At 31.2% G+C, this 22,591-nt stretch overlaps 1 protein-coding gene across 3 annotated transcripts; it reads left to right on the top strand.

Annotated features, from left to right (window-relative positions):
* Positions 1–33: 33 nt before the first annotated feature.
* LOC106661902 (dosage compensation regulator) lies at positions 34–21,938 on the top strand. Of its 3 annotated transcripts, XM_014385643.2 has the most exons (22): positions 34–481; positions 539–708; positions 4,129–4,329; positions 4,400–4,539; positions 7,184–7,230; positions 7,304–7,530; positions 11,848–12,015; positions 12,070–12,267; positions 12,341–12,554; positions 12,636–12,875; positions 12,940–13,154; positions 13,231–13,345; positions 13,509–13,816; positions 13,878–14,052; positions 14,121–14,297; positions 14,616–14,797; positions 14,861–15,022; positions 15,092–15,196; positions 15,287–15,402; positions 15,477–15,674; positions 17,086–17,159; positions 21,164–21,938. In XM_014385643.2, exons 1-22 carry the CDS (start codon positions 403–405, stop codon positions 21,325–21,327), a joined length of 3,675 nt encoding a protein of 1,224 aa, XP_014241129.1. In that variant the 5' UTR covers positions 34–402; the 3' UTR covers positions 21,328–21,938. The 3 variants fall into 3 exon arrangements, with proteins under 3 accessions (XP_014241129.1, XP_014241138.1, XP_014241147.1); XM_014385652.2 differs by lacking the exon at positions 17,086–17,159 and having other exon boundaries at positions 21,164–21,324; XM_014385661.2 differs by lacking the exons at positions 34–481; positions 539–708; positions 4,129–4,329 and adding an exon at positions 5,543–5,673.
* The last annotated feature ends 653 nt before the right edge of the window (positions 21,939–22,591 follow it).

Below are 22,591 nucleotides of genomic sequence, written 5' to 3' on the forward strand. Positions count from 1 at the left end.
ACGAAAAGGTTTCTTTTTTTTCTCTAGTTTATGTTAAAGCATTGGGGTTTTTTTTATTAAAAAATAATAATAATGTAACTAGTGCATTTTTGGCTTTGGATCATGACGGCCTTGTTAGCTCATTAAATAAAAAAAGTACACTCAATTCCACCAAAAGTCTGAAGCATAAGCATATCAAGAAGGCAAAAACGGCAAACGCACATTAGCTGCAGTTAGTTGTTCACCGCTTGGTACTCGTCTCTTTGTTATTGTTTTAAAATCGTATATGAAACGCCGAGATTGACAACACTGAGTTTTTCCCCGTTTGTTTAAATTAACCTTTTTTTAAAATATATTTATATAAAAAAACAACGATAGCTCGTAGCGAATTGTAAGAGAATTGTTACAACCGGCTGGAAAGTCATGTCGGACATCAAGTCCTTTTTCCACCAGTGGTGCGTCAAAAAGAGCGTGGAACCGGCTTTTGACATCAGGCCGACGGGTACGCGTCAAATCCGACCGGACTTGAATTTCAGAACTTAACTTTTTTTTTGTCCAGGGCCGAAGCACCGGCAGAGGTTCTTGTGCGAAGTCCGTGTACCCGGCTACAACTACGTCGGTGCTGGGAATTCGACGACGAAAAAAGACGCCCAGTTCAACGCAGCTCGGGACTTCGTACAGTACATGGTCAGGCAAGGGCTCATTTTGCCCAACGAACTTCCACAAGAAGTAAGTATCCGCTTTTTCTATGATTTGATCAAATTTGGTTTGATATTTTAATGATTTGACCATACCTGGATATCCTTGGTTGGGTCAGCCTTGAATTGTACCAACCTGTGATCAGATTGTTCAATCTGCAATAACCGACAATTTTTGGTGAAACTCGCATACTTTCACGTACAACTGCAGTTGATTGGTGGTTTTAATTGGGCGTTGTCTTGCGAACGAGGAGTAGCTACCGCTTCACAGTTTTTTCCCCAAATTATTCTCAAATAAAAGTCCAAGGAGTTTTGAACCTGGATCCACTAGCATGGCAAATATAAACCATCCCTAAGCAATCATCACATCAAATGACAAATGTTCGATAACAACCAAATACCTCATTACTAGGGTAAACCCTATTCAGTTTTTAGTGTTGAACTGTACTTTTTGATAATTGGTGGTGGTGGTGTGTGTGCGTGCACAGAGAAAGCCAAACATGATCAATTTAATTAGGCATTTAATGTGGTACATACACTGAAGGTGGTGAAATGCCAAAGCACATATGACAGAACAACACAGCAAGATTAGGTAGACAAAAATAATTGGTTATGATCAAATTTTATCATAAATGCGTTAAAAATAATCTTAAAGTTATACAACCTTTTTCAATTTTTAGCTTTGAACCATAGTTTTTGATAATTAGTGGTGTGTAAGTATGTGTGTGAGATGAGAAAGCGAGTTTGAGCAAGGCATGATCAATTTAATTAGGTACTTAATATTGATCAGACACGCCGAAGATGGCAAAACGCCGAAAATATCTGACAGAACAACTGAACAAGAATAGGCAGATGAAAATGATTGGTAACGACTAAATTTCAAAACTCTACATGATTAGTATCAAATAACGTAATATACAGGGTGTCTCTTTTAGATGCTCGGCTGAATTTCTCATCAACTGGGAGGAAAAAAGTATTTAAAAATTTTCAGTTTAGATGAAACTAATTGTTTTTGAAGAAAAAAAAAGCCCAGGTACTCTATACCTTAGGGCCAATACAATTTTAAATTAGTCAAAAATTGACAAAGTTATTGCATAAAGTTTACAAAAAATATAATTTTTTTCCCATGCAATTACAAACATAGCCAAAGGGCTACTTCAAAGAATTACCCTGAGCCATGAATCTTTTTATCACAAAAACATAAAAATATACAAACATATTCTACATAACAACCACTACCCTAAACACAATAAACTGAATAATCAACATCTACTACTCAACACTAACACTATCTACTATCACTAATAACACTACATAAATTCTGTCACAGACAATGCAACATACATATCCATTTCTTTCGTTCACGATTTATCACTCAAATTAAACACATTTCTCACTTCTGATAACTTTAAAATAGCCTTCAAAAACTATTCACACCCTTTTTTATAAAATTAAAGGTCCCTTTTTTACATTGTCAGTCTCTTTCATCTTAAAGAAGCCGACTCCTAATAGAAAAATGAAATTCAATCCCTTCTTCCTTCCCCACTTCTTCAAATCAAACATATATAAACAAAAAACATTAATATCTCAAAACACTCTCAACATGACACACAACCGTGACACATCTACACGGAAAACACACACTTTGAGTGAGTACAAAAGTATAAACGTTTTAGTGGTAAATTGACCAAGTTACTTCTTTCAATTAATTATTCTTTCTATCTAAGGTCTTGGTTGAGATAAAAAAGTCAGTGTCACAAGCGGGATTTGAACACACGACCTTTGGCTAAATACTTGAACTATTGTTTTCTTCTTTTTCTAAAAATGTCTACACACAGCCACTTACTGGGTCTTTTTTTTTTAATTTTTTTATATATTTTTTTTTAATAACTCCTGAAATAAGAAATGATAAACATTCAACATGTAACAACAATATTTATAAATAATAGGCCCTGAAGATGATCTTAATAAAGATCGAAACGGCATGATAAAGAAAATGTTTTTCTAAACATACATCACACCAGGCTGCTCTCATCTCTAAATAATCATTTATTATTTTTGTTTAAGCTGATTTGTGTGTTTTATTATTAATACTAATGATTGTGGTGTAAAAAAAGTTATTTTGTTTTTATATTAATGGAATTATCATTGTTTATACAACTGGTTTTATGGCCACCAAAGAAAGTTTTAGAACAAATTTTAATTCCAAGGAGTGTCCATTAATGAGGGATGCCCATTCAGAAGTTATAAAAGACTTTTTAAAAATCATGGTAAATGTTCTATGCAATACAAAATATTTTATATACACTGATGGACAAAATTAACACACCATCCCTAAATTTTAATGTATTTAGGTTAATTCATATTTTGTGTACCAAAAATAGGTTTGGTTGTAAAAAGAAGACATTTAAAAAGGAAATGTCTATTACCAAATTATAAAAAACCAAACATTATTGATTAAAGAACTAAATGAATAAATAAAAAATGTAAACACTTTGTCACCTTTCATACTAGGTATTTCCACCTTTTTACACAAATTTGTTAAGTGCCTTTGCATTTCTTGAAAACATTTCTGGTCAAATGTAAAAAAAAAATTAATCTTCAATTCTTTATCATTCATCTAAACAGATGTTTATAACTCTAATAGGGTGTTAGGATCTAGGTATCGCCATCGTACTCTTCGCTTAAGTTGGTCCCAAATGTGTTCGGTTGAGGTTGAGGTTAAGATGAATATTTTAGGGTTGGTTTGTTTACCAGTAATCAATAGCAAACAGTTAAAGGTTCGATGTGTTATACAGCCGACTCTTTATAATACAAAACCCAAGAGAGCACAAAAATAATTCAAATTTTCAAGAGGAAAGAAAATTATTTAGAGTTGATATGCATTTTTACTAGTTTTTAATTGAATTGCACATATATAAAACATAAAATTAATGAAAAAGTGGAAATAGATGAACAATAAAATTGAACATTGTTATGCACTATTACAAAAAAATTTGTGAAGCGGTTTTTGTTTTAATCTAGCCTGTCTAAATAACTTTCCAACGTGACCAGTGCTGAGAACGTATTGACAAACCACTGACCACTTGACATAACAAACTAGAGAAAATTTGAAGAAACTTTAGGCTGTGTGGAGTAAACAATACAAGGAAATTTAGAGGAATATTACAAACAATAAGTTTGAATTATAAACAGGGGAAGTGGTTCCATTTTCCTATATAGAAATGCTCTTTCTCCCCATTAAGAAAACATTTTGTACTACTGGATGTATAAAATACACAGAATTTTTGCTAAAGTGACCTGCTGAGATTGTATTATCAGTAAATTTGATTTATCAAGTTTTGAATTAACAACAAGAGTCTTTTGTATTATTAAACTTCACAATTTAATATTTTAAAATGAAATCGTACTAATACATATTAACAAATGTATTAAATAATTTTTTTTTCAGTTGGCAACAAAACATGGTGAAAACATTCTAAGCAGTGATTCGGCAGATGGAACACAGCATTCATCCGGTATTTTATCCCGTCCCGTCTTTCAGCCGGGCATGGGACCAGATACAATGGGCCAGGCGTATACTCCTTTCCAAAAAGGAAATGGACCCCAGACATATATTGATGTCATTGCTGAACAAAAACGTGTTGAAGAGGTAAACAAGACTTAAAGAAAATTCCAATTGGATTTATTTCAGTAAAAATAAAATATTCAAATTCTTTTAGGCCGAGGAGGTTGATGTCAATGCTGCTATTCATGGCAACTGGACCATAGAAAATGCCAAATCTAAACTTCATCAGTTTATGCAAGTTAACAAAATAGTTGCAGATTATAAATATACTGTCGTTGGACCAGATCATAACAGGTAATATCCAAACTTTTTAAATTTATAAATTTTTAAAAAAGTATGATTTTTAGGGAACGGTTGTTCAATAATTTGTTGAAGCCGTGAGGAGTGGTCAAGAAAGAAGTATTTGAGAAAAATATCTTTTTAATTTTTTGGCCGTTTTGACCACACATGTGGATATGAAATACTTTATTCAAAATGTATAATTTACATTTGTATAGTATTTTTCCATTCAACATATGTTTTGTAATTTACTCAAGCCCTGAAGATGACCCAATAAAGGACGAAAGGTGCAAAAAAACAAATGATAAAGGTGTTTTTCTAAAATACTTCACTCTTGACTGCTCATCACGACTTCAATAAATTATTTTTAAAAAAATATTTGCCCAAAATTATTACAACGATTAAAGCCATTCATAAATGAAGCTGAACCTTTTTATGTTTGTTTTTTCATAAATTCCATGTTAATTTTTAATTGGCCATTAATATTGATTTTTCACAAGTAGGATAAAATTTGTAATTATAACAATTCTTTAAGTATGGGCTAAAATAACAAATTTTAAAAATATCATTGCAACAGCTCACTCTCAAATTATGATAGCTCTACCCTAACTTTTTACTTTTTTTTAAATTAAAAATAAACAGGTTTACACGACAAAAAAGTGATATATAGTGAACCCTCTTATTGTCAGACAACTTTGGTGCTGTCTGTTTTGTAACTTCTTTAAAAACTTTAATAAAACATCACTGCAAGAATAGACTGAAAGGTGTACACCAGTGTAACAAGGTAGACACTTTTCACATATTACCTTAAGAAAAACAATGTGACAAGCAAGAACATTTAGAATAATACTCAATAAATTATTGTGTATTGTTCTAGAAAATAAAATGACAAATTCAGGGAAACACTGCCAAATAAAAATTACGTAAACAAAATACACCCAATATCTGCACATAAGCAGCAGCAGACATTGGTCAGAGAATCAGATGACATTTTACTAAAATAAATCTAATTTATTAGTTGCGCACCACTGGGAGGTGAACGAATTTCATGCATGTTGTCAGCAAAAAATTAATGGATTTGGTGGTGTTTTCCTGAAAACCAGACAGTTCTGCTAACATGTGGCAAATCTTCTAAGAAAGTGTATGATGGTAAGGACATTAATTATTTGTAATATACATATTTTGATTAGGCTATTTTATTTTTAATAAGTTCAATGTAGCTGACCTTCAGGGTAGCCAAAATAATCCAACCAGCCTGACTACTGGCCTGCCAGCATGTCAGGATGCATAAGAGAAAAAAAAAATTTGCTGCCCTGTAGGGTGAAAATTAAAATTCCAACTAACATTGAACGTGTTAATAATTAAATTAAGCTCTTTCTATCTCTTCACAATTAAAGGGTCGCAAAACCATCAGTAAATTTCATTTAAAAATTAAACCTCAGGTTTGTTTTTTCTTACTTTAGTAACTTTTTTTTCAAGGAACTTTAGAAAATAAATAAAAAGTTATAATATAAATAAAAATTACTGATGTAAAAGTACACCCCTGCCATACAAAAATTATTGATGGGTCAAAGTATGTTTGAAGACAAAGAAACTCAAACCTTTACTCCATTGTGGTGTTCATATATTGTGGAACACCTGTGTTTAAGATGATACAGTAGAAGTGTGCTTTTCCCATAAAACTTAATTTTTTTCTTCTCCTTCACACATTTTTCTTAGTGTGAGAATTACAACTAAGTTATCAAAAATTGAATTTAGGATGGAACTATCAAATGTTTACAAGATAATGACCCAAAAACATAAGACTTTATGAAGAAGAGAATTGTTGCTGTACAATGTTCTACAAAAAACCTAAAATATCTGTACTTAAGAATATTAGAACATTTGAAGGGATTACTTATAAATCCAAAGGAAATAATAAATTTGAAGATCAGTCATCATCTTCGGGAGAAATTACAATTAAAATGATATAAAATTCCCCAAGAATTTGATGATGATACATACATATATATGCTGTTGTCTTAAAAAAAAATTCGCCTCTGGTCTGCGGGGTGATGAACTTGATAGTTACTAAAGTCTATCTTTGCTGATTTTGTAAGGTGGACCAAGATGATAGTAAACTATAATCATAAATTTACAGAACAACCATAACTTTTTTTTGGTTAAATTTTGATCCTTTTTATGAGGGTGGTCTTTCCCCCTGTTATTTTGTTATATATAACCTGAGCCTTTAAAGTTCCTTGTAATTAGCCTAAAAAAAATTGTAAGAAGAAAAATACTTTTGGCACTGCATATACATTTGACTAATCAATATTTTCATAATTAATTATAAAAATGAAATAATTAGTTCAAATGTATTAATTATATGACAATAAGTCTATAACATATTGACTAAACATTAAATATATATTATTTTGTGTACATAACATCTTTTGGCTTATTTATCATAAACTTGCTTCATTTTTATTAATTTATTACTCTTTAATTAAATAGTAAGCAGAAGGTAATATAAAAATATTATCAACAAACCAAAAAGGAAGTAATTATTTTAGAAAAATTTGATGATTTATTTTCAATTATTTGTGATTAATATTTGATAAACAAATAAATTTAAAAAAGATAATTAATAAACTAGTTAAAATGATTCTGTCATTTATAGAGGTTTTGTTGCTGAGATGACCATTCCTTGCAAAAAGTTAGGACGTTGTAAGTCTCAACCCTTAGTATTTGACACTGTATTGCTATTCGGAAGAATGCCTTACATTTTTACAATTTCCAGCCGTCACTGGAAGAGAAACAGGATCTAATAAACAAACAGCGTCAAAAAGCTGCGCTCTTAGCATAGTAAGACAGTTGTACCATTTGGGTGTGATTGAAGCCTTTTCTGGCACACTCAAAAAAGCGGCTAATGAGCAAATTCCTGCCTACGAAGCAAACGTTGATCCACAACTGGTCGAAAGGATAATGAACCTTCTTAATAAACTCCAGATAAACCCACCAACTATTGTAAGTAGAGATATTGTGTTAAATGTGTTATGGTGACGTAATTTGTCGAATCCTGTCAATCATGACAGCCTTGTAAGGTTTTTTATAAATGTTTATAGACCAGTGAAAATGAATAATAATTTTTCTATACAAATACTAACTGAAAATTAAGTTATGTTGATCTAAATTACACAAGAACAGAAAAACACATGTGATAAAATTGTCATTAAAAGAATAAATATATTTTAATTCACAAACAATTAAAGGGTAGATTTTTCTGTGTCTTAGGGAGATGAATCAGTACCTCCTGAAAGAAGCAGGAATGTATTTGAGCACTCAAGCTCCAACTACTGCAAGAAATTGATAGATCGTCATTTTGAGGAGGGAACATTAACAAAGGGAATAGTCAAATTGAGTATACAGTTGGCCCAGAATCTCCTCTGCCTTAAGCCTTACCAATTTGCCAAGGCGACCAATTTAATAGATCAAATAATGCAACTTGGAAAAGCTGAATTACTGACAAGTGATATCGATATAGCATTAAAAATGTGATTTTGTATTAAAAAGGGTGGGTTTTGGGGGTTCATTTTTAACTAATACTCATTTTGTTTAATGTTTTATACAAATACATAGTTTTGTTTTTGTTTTTGTTTTGTTTTTTATAAAATTTGAGTTAAAGTGGTTGATTATACAGCGACCAACAAGTGTAAATTAGTTGTCATGTTATTATCGGACAAATGAAAAACCATATTTTTTTGGCAATGCTGGATGGAACTTGCAGTAATATCTTATATTATAATTATAAATGGCAATTGATAGACAGACACTGGAATATTGCATTTTAGATAAATATTGTCCTTTGTTTCTAATTGAGGCAAAAACAGGCCATTCTGCATTTATGACAGTGTTTTGTCAAAAGACAGAAGGCGCGAAATCACGCCTGATCTTAGCGTTAAGGTTATTAGACAACTGTTGCATTTTGTTATTGATGTAGGTGCAATGAACTAAGAAAATCTGCACTAACTATTACTAGATTTTCAAGGAAAACAAAAAAATTTACAAGGACTGCTCTTTTGATCCAAAATTTTAGTTTTAAGTATAAGACCCACACTTGTGCTGATTTCTTTCATCTCCTATTCAACATATACCAATAATCAAATTCATTTGATTTTAAACTATTTTAAAGAATTGATGAAGATCTCCCTTTGTTCTTCTATGTAAGAGTTTTCTTCATAAACTGCTTCTTTTATTGGATAGTATTTGCTACACACATAAAGCAAAGTTGTGGCTCTTTAACATTTGCAAATTCATCCAGCACAAATTTTTCCTCCTTGGTTTAACTGGGATAATTGAGTTGATTCTTTTTTCAGTACAGGTTTATATGAACAAAGAAGAGCAATTAATCTAAAATAAAAACGTCCTTTTTATAAGCTCTGGTATAACAACACTCGTTGGCCACAGTATGATTATTTTCTGTGTAATAAAACTTTTTTTAAAATAATTCCTTGGATTACAAATTAATCATTAATCTACAACGATTTTTCTTGATTTTTTTAATTGTATTTATATTTTCCTTGGTGCATCAAATTTAAGAAAGGTTTCTTTTTAAGTACAGTACACAAACATAAACACAATTTTTATAATTGACTTTCGTTGTTAGAAGCAAGTGATTTTTCTTTTCCAAATAAAATTATTTTAATTATTTATAATTACGCCTCTTACGTTTTATAAAAATGGTGAATATTCTTATTATTTGTACTGATATTGTATTTGTATATTTTTGTTTTTAATTGAAAGCCAGTTCTGATGTATTCATTTATTGCAAATATGTACAACATCTTACTATTGTTTTTTTATAATATAATATTTATCGACTTTTAGCTTTTTTTTATTTATTAACATTTTCATTGGAATAAGCGGAAAAAATCATTTGCTTTATCACATAAAGGTAAAAACTATCATTATATTATTTTTTACATCATTATCATCTTTTGCACAAATTAATTTTATTTAATTGCATTCTCTTTAATTAAGTTATGTTTTTGTTAGTAGAAAATAAAATTTGAAACGATACATTTCAAATTGTACAAATTCGTACCAAGTAACAGTATTTTGGATGCAGTTTTATAAAAAGAAAAACCAATTTCAATTTTTATACTAATTAACAAAATTAATACTTTATTGCTAAACTTATTGTTTAATAGTTTTAAATTTAAACTTAGCACAACTACTAATATTAACAAAATATAATACAAACAACAGAGCAGCTGGGTAATTCACTTTTCCTTCTCCCGTAAGACTGCCTGCATGTCATCAGTCCGGTGGGTTTGATCAGTATGGCCTTTTATGCAGGTCACTAGCACAATTTTTCTGTCAGTTTGCAGAAAGTTGTAATAACACATTTTTTAAACTAACGCAACGCTCACTTATTTGTTGCTCAAAAGAAATTCTGGACATTTTTGTTAGCAAAAAGGTTAAAACGCATAATAAATGCACATACATTATTGATTTATAACGGTAATTACAATTTCCTCAACTCATTACTAGCTATTATTAACTAAATAACATTAAAAAATGTATTGACTGATACCCCAGCTCTGAATAAGAGTTCTTATTTTTCCAATATGAACCTTACACCGGTAATATCCAATTATTGGCATTTTCTGAAGATGAGAAATACATTTTCAAAATATATTTGTTTTTATTTAAGCAAATTTGTAAACACAATGACACAATAATCCTTTTCTGTTTTTGTTTGTTTTGAGCACATTTATTAACCTGACAAAATGCAGAAATGTTCAAATTAAAAAATGATACATAACACCTGGCACTTGTTAGACTGTATGCTAGTCTTCCTTTATCATCTTGATCTACCTGATTTCATTTTGCATTTTGCCATCTTCAGTAGTTAGTCAACAGCTTTTTTTCTATGTTGTGCCCTTTTATAAGTAAAATGTGAAGAGTAAATTGTCAAAACTGCATCTGATGGAAAATAGAATAGAATGATCAGATGTCTACGAATATATCACTGCTGACTTGAACGTTTTAAAACTTAAACACTTGTTGACTTATAATAAAAGAAAAGCTAACTAGAGTTAAAGATAGATAGTATATATAAAGAGTGAGGTTTATGGGCTGATGAAAAAACAGTTGAGGGATGACCTCTGCGTGTTTTCCTTATTTTTCTGATCTTTACACATATTTTGTTTTAAACTGCAGTCATCTGAGCTTCTTGATCTAGGTACTGACTCTACTTTTAAATGTATACTATGTTGATATACTAATATGCTAGCTCTCCTTTGTATCTCAGGTTGTCAAATATAAAATAGATACAATATATGTATATATACATCACCACAAACATAAAAGTCTGGTTACATTTATTCCCCTAGAGTACTAGGGGTTGAACCATTCACATTGAAATATTCCAAGTAAAAAACAAAACATAGTGTATTTCATGTAGTATAAACTTATATCGAGATTAGTTTTTACCTGATAATTAATGAAAGAAAAATGACTGTATTACTAAATTTGTTTATAGTTTATAAATTTGCTTGTGAGATTTCCTCCTGTGGTCTGTGGGATGTTAAACCTATTGCTTGATAACTATGATTTTGGTCTGCCTATCTTTGATTTTTGTTGTTTCTTACGTGTTCCGACAATTCGCCATCTTCAGTATTTGTCACCACAAAAATCACCCAAACATTGAAATTGGCAAACTGATGAAACACGTCTGAAACTTAAAAATCAGTGAGGATAGGCAGACCAAGATGATGGTAATTATCAAGCAATATATTTTCTTTAGTGTTTGTATGTTGAAACAACAAAATATCCTTTCTTTTATTATTTTGAAATTTACTGGCCACAATATGGCCACGAGCTGATTATTCTGATAGTGACAACAGTTTTAACGTAATAAGTTCGGGATAACCTGATATGCTTGTGCAGGTGATTATGTTTACTTAGTTTTAAATTAATTTTATTAAAAACGGTTTGATTTAATAAATGATATTTGACAAATTTGAGAACCACAATGAGTACATCGGAGAACTATTTGTAGGTCTCATTTAAAAAAAAAGAAATTCTTTACATATTTAATATGGGAAATTTTTTATAAAACTATGAGTCCTTTCTTGCATTTGTTTCAACCAGTGCATTTAAATATTATATGCGTTAAAAGTGATGAACCTATAATTTGATCTTTACTAATCATACATTTATTCTAATGATCCAAATTAAAATCCTGTAAATCTCAGTTTGAAAAATTATATGTTTATTGTAAATAACACTTTTTACGACCATATGCATAGCGTTATTAAATAATTCAATACATTCCAGACTGGGCCTGGAACTCCTGAGGAGCCTGTTTCGCTCGTTACCAGTCAAGTGCTCACTGAGTTTGTCACACAGCGAAAACAAATGGCAGGTGTTGTGTCTTGGTCGCCGCCTGTGGAAAACTGGAATCCTTGGCTTGGCTGTAATATCGACGAAGGGCCTTTAGCAACTGTAAGTCTAATTATACTTTGAGTAGTATAACCAATTAATCTATGTTATGCATAGGCGACATTAGATAACATCAGCTCGGATTTATATGCTGGGCAAAGAGAGAGAATGCAAGGCGATAAAGAATTACAAAGGTTCAAAAGTGAAAGGGAAAATCTTCCTGTGTTTTCAATGAGAGGTCCAATTATGGAGGCTATTAATGAAAATCCAGTGATAATTATTAGAGGAAGCACCGGTTGTGGAAAAACTACCCAAGTAATTACAGAAAAATAATAGTTTTTATTTAATTCTTATCTTTTTATATGTATTTAATGACTTTTTTTAAAAGGTGTGTCAATTCATACTTGATGATTACATCGAGTCTGGACAAGGCGCTTATTGCAATATTGTCGTTACTCAACCTCGAAGAATATCCGCGATATCAGTTGCCGACAGAGTTGCTTCAGAAAGAATTGAAGATCTGGGACAGAGTTGTGGATATTCCGTCAGATTTGAATCTTGCCTGCCCCGACCTTATGGGGCAATCTTGTTTTGCACAATCGGTATGATTTTTTTAAACTTAAAAAAAAAATTTAACTTAAATCTTACTTCTATTGACTATAGTTTTTAATTGTTTTGTTTAGGTGTCTTATTAAGGAAAATTGAAAATGGTCTTAGAGGTGTATCACATTTGATAATTGACGAGATTCACGAACGAGATGTTAACACAGATTTTCTCCTTGTGGTTGTAAGGGATATGGTCCACACTTATCCAGATCTAAGAGTAATTCTCATGTCTGCCACTATCGACACATCGCTATTTTCAAACTACTTTAACAATTGCCCTGTTATTGAAGTGCCAGGAAGAGGATTTCCTGTTAAATGTATGCATAATTTAAAAACACGTTTAAATTTTTTGAATAATCTTTTGTTTGTTCTTCCTTTCAGCTTACTTTCTCGAGGACATAATTGAAATGCTAAATTTCTTACCACCTCCAGACATGCGTAAAAAGAAGGGGGGAGACAAAGACAGAGATGATGATTTTGGAATGGTTGATGATGATGAAAATATGAATTTAAAAATAGAACCTCATTATAAAAACAGCACTAAAACAGCAATGGCCAAATTAAGTGAAAAAGATGTCAGCTTTGAACTTATAGAAGTATGCTTGTATAAACAAGTCAATGTTACTTATGAATTATTATTTTTTTCTTATTGATATTATGTTTACTTCATAGGCATTACTGAAACACTGTAAAGGATGTGGAATACAAGGGGCTGTGCTTGTTTTTCTTCCTGGCTGGAATGTTATTTTTGCTTTATTGCGGTACTTACAACAGCATCCTATTTTCAGTAAGTTTTTGGTTAGTTAAACAAAACCACGAATAAATTTATGACAAAATGTGTGGTGATTAGTGACCGTTACTCTATGATTATTCGGAAATCGTGAGATGCGGTCTGGCGTGATGTAGGTTTCCGAATAATTAAGACAAAATATTGATACAAATATTTCCAGGTGGTCCCGGATTTTTAATCCTGCCGCTCCATTCTCAAATTCCACGTGAAGACCAAAGAAGAGTGTTTCAACCGGTTCCCGATGGTGTCATGAAGATAATACTGTCGACAAACATTGCAGAAACATCGATTACGATTAATGATGTGGTTTTCGTCATAGATGTTTGCAAATCAAAAATTAAACTTTTTACATCTCACAACAATATGACAAACTATGCCACGGTGTGGTGTTCAAAGACAAACTTGGAACAGAGGAAAGGAAGGGCTGGCCGTGTCCGGGAAGGATATGCTTTCCATCTTCTTTCCAAGGTAATCATATTGCACAAAAGTTTTGACTATTTTCAATTTAAAACAAATAAATTGTTTCCAGGCTAGATACGCAAAACTTGAGGAACACATGACTCCTGAAATGTTTAGAACTCCTCTACATCAACTGGCACTCTCAATTAAACTCCTTAAGCTTGGAGCTATTGGCCAGTTTTTAAGTAAAGCTTTGGAACCTCCTCCTATAGATGCAGTTATCGAAGCTGAAATGATATTAAGAGGTCCTATTACCTATCTATCATATAATAATCACCTTGACGATATTTTTAAATAATGACTTACATTCCAGAAATGAATTGTTTGGACAACGCCGATGAACTCACACCTCTTGGAAGGATCCTTGCAAGGCTTCCAATTGAACCTAGACTTGGAAAGATGATGATTGTTGGTTGTATTTTTCAAGTCGGCGATGGCCTTGCGACAATTGCAGCTAACAGTTCTACATTTCCAGAAGTATTCATTACAGGTAAGAATTATAATACTTACTCTAATTAACATGTTAGTTACGGCACTGATTTGTAAAGACTCTCCTGAGATATGGAAAAAAATTAGATTAAATTGTAAAAAATTCCAAAAAGCTCAAATTGAAAAATAGTCTTCACAGTAATGTTGACAAATCGATACTAAAGGCCTGTGGCACCAATTCAATTCCAAATGTACCCCCAACAAACTTCAACATAGGGGTTTTCTAAAAAAGATGTATCGTACTGGAACGATGGCTGTAATGAATGTGTTAAATGTTTGTGTTTGTTTACAATCAAGATATAATTTTGTTCGTTTCCAGAACGACGTTTATCCGGTCTTCAGAGATCATTTGCTGGTACAAGGTTTTCTGATCACATTGCCATGTTGAATGTATATATTCAGTTTGCCAAAGCAGCTAATAGAGGCATTGAAGCGGAATTGGCATTCGGCGAACAAAAGCAAGTCTCTTTGCCTACCCTGAAAGTCACTGCTGATGCTAAAGTATGGGGACAGTAATTATTTAAAAATGTGAAATTTATTGTGAACGTTCTTATTTATTTTAAGGCTCAGTTGAAAGATTTGCTTATATCTTGCGGATTCCCAGATGAATGTTTACAGCCTATGTATTACCATTTTAATGACTTTGATGAAAATTTGGACATGATCGTAGCCCTATTGTGCATGGGGCTTTATCCAAATGTTTGTTACCATAAAGAAAAACGGAAGGTATGCAATTTGTTTAGGATATTTTAATTGTTTATTAATTAATGTATTTTTGGTATTTTTAATAATTAGGTGTTAACAACAGAATCAAAACCTGCTTTGGTTCACAAGACTTCAGTCAACTGCACAAAGTTTGAGACCAGATTTCCCTCTCCATTTTTTGTATTTGGAGAAAAGGTAATAATAGTAAATTGTTCTAAAAGCGTATTACATTTGTAAACAATAAAAATCCATTTAAAAAAAATCCATTTATAAATAATATTTCAGATCAGGACAAGGGCAGTTTCTTGCAAGCAGACAACTATGGTATCACCTATACATCTTCTATTGTTTGGTTCTAGAAAAGTTGAATTAGTAAATAACTGTATCCGCCTTGACAATTGGTAAGTTAGATAATGAAGTGAAGCAAAAAAAAGTATTAAAAAAAAAGTAAAACAGTGAAATTTTATTTTTCCAGGGTAAATCTTCAAATGCCCCCCGAGGTTGCAGCTGCGATTGTAAGCCTCAGGCCTGCACTCGAGAGCCTGGTAGTCAAAGCGAGTCAAGATCCTGGAGAGATCTTATCATTCTCAGATGTTGATAGAGAAATTATTGCTGTGATCAAAGAACTGTGCCAAATGAATGCTGGCCGGTACAACCTCACGCAGTACGAGATGTAAGCTGTTTCCTTTTGTTACCAAGCCTTATGTGTGATTTTGACAGTCAGGGATGACCATTAAATTAATGGTGTCAGGTTATATAGGAATTTTATTTTTATAGCCAGTTGAGCAGATTTATCAGTTAATTAATGACGATGTTAAATCTGTGAAGCATTGAAAATATTTATTTTCACTTTATGTTTCTGGCCCCTAATATAAAAATAATAATATTTATTTAATGGCAAATTCCAAAATAAAACCTAATTCAATCAATAACATAAGTTGGTAGTGTTTTTAGAGTCTTTGATGTCTACAGATATATAAATAAATGCCATCAGTTTTGTTCGGTCCTGGCAACTTAATTATTCATTATATACAGAATTAAATCTCACTGTGGTTTAAACTTTAATCCAAAGAATCGCAGGGCTTTCTATCAATAAATGTTGTGGAGCCATTTGTGTAAGGCAGGATGAAAAAGATAAGCTTGGCTAGTGCATCCTAGCCAAACTAATATTTCTTCTTGCCTTGTAATTAAACATGAAGTCAAGAGAAATCTTTGGGCACAACAATATTTTACTGATCACTGTACGCAGTAAAAAAAAACTCAATAAATAATTCTCCTCCATTTCCATCCATTCAAACTGTTCCACCTTTAGATGTTCATTTGTTTTGCAAATTGGCAAGACCCTGTGCTCATCACTGTAATTTAAAGGTACTGACTTCCAATCCAGCAGTCCTTTCAAATCCAATAATTGCAAATGGGCTATTTTTTTTTTTTTTTCAAAACACCAAGTTCATATAACCTCATAGTTGAAATACCCTCGTTTAAATGTGTCATTTACCGTACTCTCGTTGTTTACACCTTGTACTATTGATTTGAATTGTTTGAATGAAAATTTATACAATCTCTTCTTGAGATGTGTCATATTGACTGAATTGCAGCAAACCAAGGAAGCCATTCTCATCTATTGAAAAACACTACAAACTTATTTTATAGTATAATAAACCAAATTTATATTTTACTCCTAGGTTACATTGTATGTAGGTTGGCCAGGTCATCTTGCCATCCCTGACACCAAACTTTTGTCAGTAAGAATCAGTAGTGTGAGCCAAACAATTTATAAATCAAACCAATAATTCACTAAAGGGTATTTTATTTTGTTTTTAAAACAACATTGAATATTTCAACTACAATTGTGTTTGAAAGATTTGTGTGCTCTACATGTTAGAAAATCTCTTTTCTGATTCTGGTGGAGAATTTCTAAACTCCAAGCTATTGCAACAAAATTGATTTATTTATTTAAAGGGGGAAATTATTCATGTGGATTTATCCTCATTGTTATTTGACCATCTTAATATAATTATGTATATTTGAAAGAGCCTGTATCATTTTACAAACAAATATAAATATGATTTTATTTATCAAAGGACAAAAGGCATCAAGAGAGGATACTTGGATGAGTCAGATGAAGCACCAAGACCTAAACAAGGTTTTAATAGAGGTCAGTTTCTCTTAAATTTCTTAACACTTTTGGTGTTTTTAGAGAACTTCCCAAGTGGGAAAGAACATTACATTCCTACTATTTATTTTATTTTTAGCTTATATAAAACAGCAACTTTTTTTGTTTGTAATTTTGTAATTTTATTGTCGTTTTTCTTTTTGTTTTGTTTTCTTTTTTTTCTATTCATCCTTTAGGAATGAATTATTTTTATGGGGAAGATAGATTTGTTTATTGAATAACCAAATTTTCCTCAGCAACTCCTAAAATAGCTGTTGTGCTTTCCTAAAAAAGCGTTGACAGGAATGTAAATAGTACATTCATGTTTTATCAAATATTTTATATTATTTTTCATCTGGTTTGTAAGTGAGGTAGTTTATGTGTTAGCTATGTGTTTTATTAATGGATTATTTTTGTTTATTATGATTTTTTATTGTTGTTTTATTAAGCTTGTAATAATTTCTACATTTGCAAGTACAGTGGAGTCCTGCTAATCAGAACACAAATTTATAGTTCTATATAATCCAGACACGTTTCAGTCTACAAAAAGAATTTTTTTTAGTTTGAAAAATTTAGATCAATTTTATTCAAACTATTGACAATTTCGTACTTTATTTCCTGAGATGCAGTGTTGAACTTGCTTGGTATTTTCCAGACGTTTTGATCTATCAGATGCATTTTGCTTTTTCACCATCTTCATTGGTGGATTTTAACCAAAATTATTATAAAGAAATGAAGATGGCGAGTAGCCCAAATGCATAGGCAGACCAAAATGATCAGAAACAGCCAAACTACACTATCACCTGATCCGGTGTATATAAATGCACTACTATTTTTTTAATCATAATTTCTGCTAATAACAGGACTCAGTCCCAATTTGTTTGGATTAATGGGACTTCACTGTACAAATATATTTTACATAGTATTAGTAGTAGTAGCAAAGAGTCTATGCTATTAAGGACAAAAAAACTTTTAAATAATAGTTCTGCTCACAGATTTGAATAAATGATTTGAAAAAATCTGTGAGATAAACTATCATTTACAAAAAGTGAATCTGCATACTCACCCTACCTTCATCATTTAGAAAAAAAAAACTTGTTTTGTTTTTTAAACAATTGTAAAGAGTGCAAAGTAAGTTTTCTTTTTGGTTGATGTAGTAGGTATGTTGTATAATAATCTTGAAGTTATTACTACTAAAAAAGAAAATTGGTTAAATTGAGAATATTTATTACACATTTAAAAAAAAGCACAAGACAATAAGGTGGAGGATTAGGACAAGGATGCATAGAAGGACAAGATAAGCCTCGTGGCAAATACGTCTGACAAACTAGACCTGACATCTTGCTTTCTTGGATTCCAGCACAAACTGTTCTCTTCAGTTATTAAACATGTTAATTTATAACTATAACCTCTCATCAATTAAACACTTAGGTGAATCAGTTTGTGGACTTAATTAAGTTTTGTTTGTTAATTTTTTATATTTTTTATTTCTTTTTGAGCTACACTTTCATCTAGGGCGATCCAAGTCCCTCATATGAACTTCATCATTTTCATTTTTTATTAATAATAACATCAAGATTATATATGTTACTACTTAAAAGTTAAAACATCTATTTTTATTATGTAATACTTTGACTGCAGATGTCGAACACACTTTAACTCAAACACCGATTCTATGCTGAGTCGAAGCGTAGTTGACATTTATGTGTGAGGGTTTGTTTGGTTTTATAACTTTATAAGTGTAAACTGTGACTTTCTTTGTGTGAATAGTTGCTTTCCCACAAAAAAGGATTTTTTATTTTTTCAAATGATCATTTAATCTGCTTCAGAGTTTTTACTTGTTAAACGCTTTTCTTTGGAAAAAAAAAAATACAAATTATCAAGTGATGTTCAAACTAAAAAATAGAAGACAAGTTAAAAATTTGTAATTGATTGACTCATTGGCAAAAAAAGGTATATATTTTCCATTCCCAACTTGGTATAAAGATTAATAATCAGCATAAAACACAACATTAATAACTTGTTTACCTTGTGATACTAATCGTTTTACAGTATTTTGATTGAAAATAAAGAAAATCCGTCCAATTTCATCTGTTACACACACCAAGTGCAGGATGTGCTATGTTCTACATATTCTATATTCTAAACTACCATCCAATAGTCGTTTACCCCCTTGGAAGTCTCGATCAAAGAGAAGGTAGTGGTTGAGTACGATGTATGATGGCTAGAGACGATTGTTTTATGCTCTTACCACATTTCCTTGACTTCAAATAGTCTGTTCTGTAAGGTTGATTCCGGCTTCTCTCATGATCTCAAATTTTTTAGGATTATTAATTAATAATCTAACTTCATTTATACTTAGTAATTTACGCATGACAGTACAGACAGTACAATCACGTTCATCAGGTTTGAAGCCGTTTAATAATTCCATCCAAACCGGTCATTAATTGTACAGCAAAGGCTAAATAACTGTTCCTAATACCGCTACACTTTTACCAGTCCATGTTTTCTTCCAGGGAATGAAATCTGATAGATAAAAGCTAAATAATTAATAATGCTGGAAATTTATATTTATATCCATATAGTGAGTCCCCACTCCATTTTTTGAAAGAATATTTCAATTATTTATTTTCATTAGAATTAATAAAATTATTTTTTATATTTTTATTAGATCTTTTTTAGATAAAAACTAATATGGTAATTGCAATCAATTCAACGTGAGCTCTTAAGTAATGACCAGGACTGTGTGGATAAGACATTTCATGTGCCATGCATGAGTCACAGCCTTTTCAAAGCTATCATTTACGGTATGAGATGGTTTATTGTACAAAATGGATCTTTGACTGTGCTAAGGTACGTTAGGAAATTCTTCTGACAACTGTGGCCCCGTTTGTTTGGGTCCCAAGTTTGTCCCAATTTTTCCATTTATTAGAGACCGCTTCACGTTAATGCATGAAATGCTTGACCTCATGGAACTCGAGTTGTCACCCATTACTTGGAGGATGTAGGAATTACCACAATGAATTGGTCAGCAGTTCCTGAATTTCATAGAACACTTGTGGGATATGTTAAAGAGACAGATTCACCACCTCCAACAAGTGTTAATTTAGCTCTTGTTAAAAAATGAAATTCTGTTTCAAATATCGCCTTTTTCTCAATGCCAACGACTTAAATCCCTCAAAAAAAAATAATATGCATTATTAAGAGCAAAATCAGGCAATAAATTGTTAGTTAAATATTAATCCATCACTAAATGATATTCTTCTGGTGTTTTTCATTAATTTTTATTTAACGTGGTTTGGAATATTCTACAAGGGGACCGCGGTAGCCGAGTGGTTAGCATGAGAGACTCTCACGCCACGGTCGTGGGTTCGATTCCCACCGTCGCCTCTGGCCCTTTTTTCCCGATAACCCCCAATTTGAACACACAAGAATTCGTACTATGGCTAATATGCAAGAACATAAGGCCAATAAAAAAAAAAAAAAAAAAAAATTCTACAAAATATGAATACTTTTTTTTCCTTTGTGCATTTTCTAAATATTATTTATTATTATTATTATTATTATTTATGATTGATATAGTTATTTAGACAGTATCAAATTTTGAATGCATTAAGTTTTGTGAATTTTTCTTTTCTCTATTCTTTGCTTTATTAATTATATGTAAGTGTATTGCACATTAACTTTCCTCTACCATTTTGTTGATGAAAATTGATCAACAGGCATATTTTTTACCAATATATAATAAAAACACAAAAATTTCATCAAAAATGTTTAAATCAAGTCAGAATCCAACTATTAAAATGAAAAATCCATTTCAACCCCGTACGAGCCTTCAATATAAAACTCTTCGCAGTCAAAGTGTTAATACATAATTTAAGATGTTTTCTTTAAAATGGGGGGAAAAAATCAGTAAAAATTTAAAATCTTTTTTACTACTACTTATACAATGTTAACAGCTGAATAATTAACTGTAACCATTATTGAACGATGTCTTCTGTCATAAGGCGGAGCCAGTGGCAGCTACAGAGGCAGAGGTTCATTCCGAGGGCAATGGGGGGGATATGGAGGTGGTAGAGGAAGATACTTCGCAAGTGGACAAGGAGGCTTTGACAGGGCGAACACAAATGACATGACTGTTAAAAAAGAAAGTTTCTGGAAAAACTATTAGAAATAATATTTTATATCTAACTTCTTTTAAGTGTTTCTAACTTATAAAGCCTTTATTATATTTAGCTGTGGAGTGTATTTATTTTATTTGACTTTTTTTTAATATGTCACTTGTTTTTATGATAATACAATAATTCTGGTTTGTGTAGTTATTGGATATGTGGTCCAATAACACTAACTCAATACACAAACCTGAATATAATCAATGTTGGTCAATAATGGAATAACATAATAAATAAAAGCAATTTTAATAATTTCTTTGTTGTTGCACATGTATAAATGTTTATTTTATTTTTATGTAACTCATCTAGAGACTCAATATAAAACTACTAAATTCATCAAGGTTAAATACCCTCAGCCATTAAAAATTTTCCAATTGTTTAATATATTTTATTGATATATCATGAAAAAGAATAAATAAGAAAATGATTGTTTTATTGTTTGAATTGCAAGGAAAAAGAATCTTCATTTAGAAGTTAAATATTATTGTTTCATTTGAAAAAGTATTGTAAAAGTAGACTTAATGTAGACTGTCAATAAAGCTTGTAACATATAATAAAAATAAAATAGCCAAAGCAATTACATTTTTGTTAATAAAAGTTAAAATTTGGACTGTTGTTTTTTTCTATATCTGTACTTAGTGTAGTGAAAAAATCAAATCAGGTCAAAACTTTCACTAGTAAAAAGAAGTAAATCCTGTCATACAAAAGACTATAAGTGGAGTAAACAACTTAACAATAATTATTTATAACCATTCTCAATTAGAAAGCCATGGGTTGTGCAAGGATTCGAACCCAGGACAACTAGTGCGGCAAATACAAGTTAGATGCCTTAATCACTTGGTCACTGCAATCCCAAAACTTTTAATTATAACTTTTTGGTAGGTAAATAAACAACCCATTTTTGAAATGTGCAAGGTTTGGATTTACAACTACATGAACTATAATTTCTTAAACACCGAACTACTGCTGATTTTTTCGCTACACTTTCATGTTGAAAATATAAACAGGGCTCATATCAATCAGTTTGGACTAGCAGGTCTCTACTGCTTAATAATGAAAGTTTATTTAAATATACGAACACTGGATCAAGGTAAGGTCTTGAAGAAGAAAGCAAATTCAATTGTTATTACTGCCAAGCTTTTTTCCTATTGTATTGACTATTGTATACCTATTGACCCTACATCACCAGGGCAAAAGAACCTTAAATATGTCTACAGATTAAAACTTTTTTAGTTAAAAGTTTTTACAGGTGTCAAATTGCCT

This window comes from Cimex lectularius, unplaced genomic scaffold (genome assembly GCF_000648675.2).
Source record: "Cimex lectularius strain Harlan isolate CLEC.00 unplaced genomic scaffold, Clec_2.1 scaffold150, whole genome shotgun sequence".
Taxonomy (NCBI): domain Eukaryota; kingdom Metazoa; phylum Arthropoda; class Insecta; order Hemiptera; family Cimicidae; genus Cimex; species Cimex lectularius.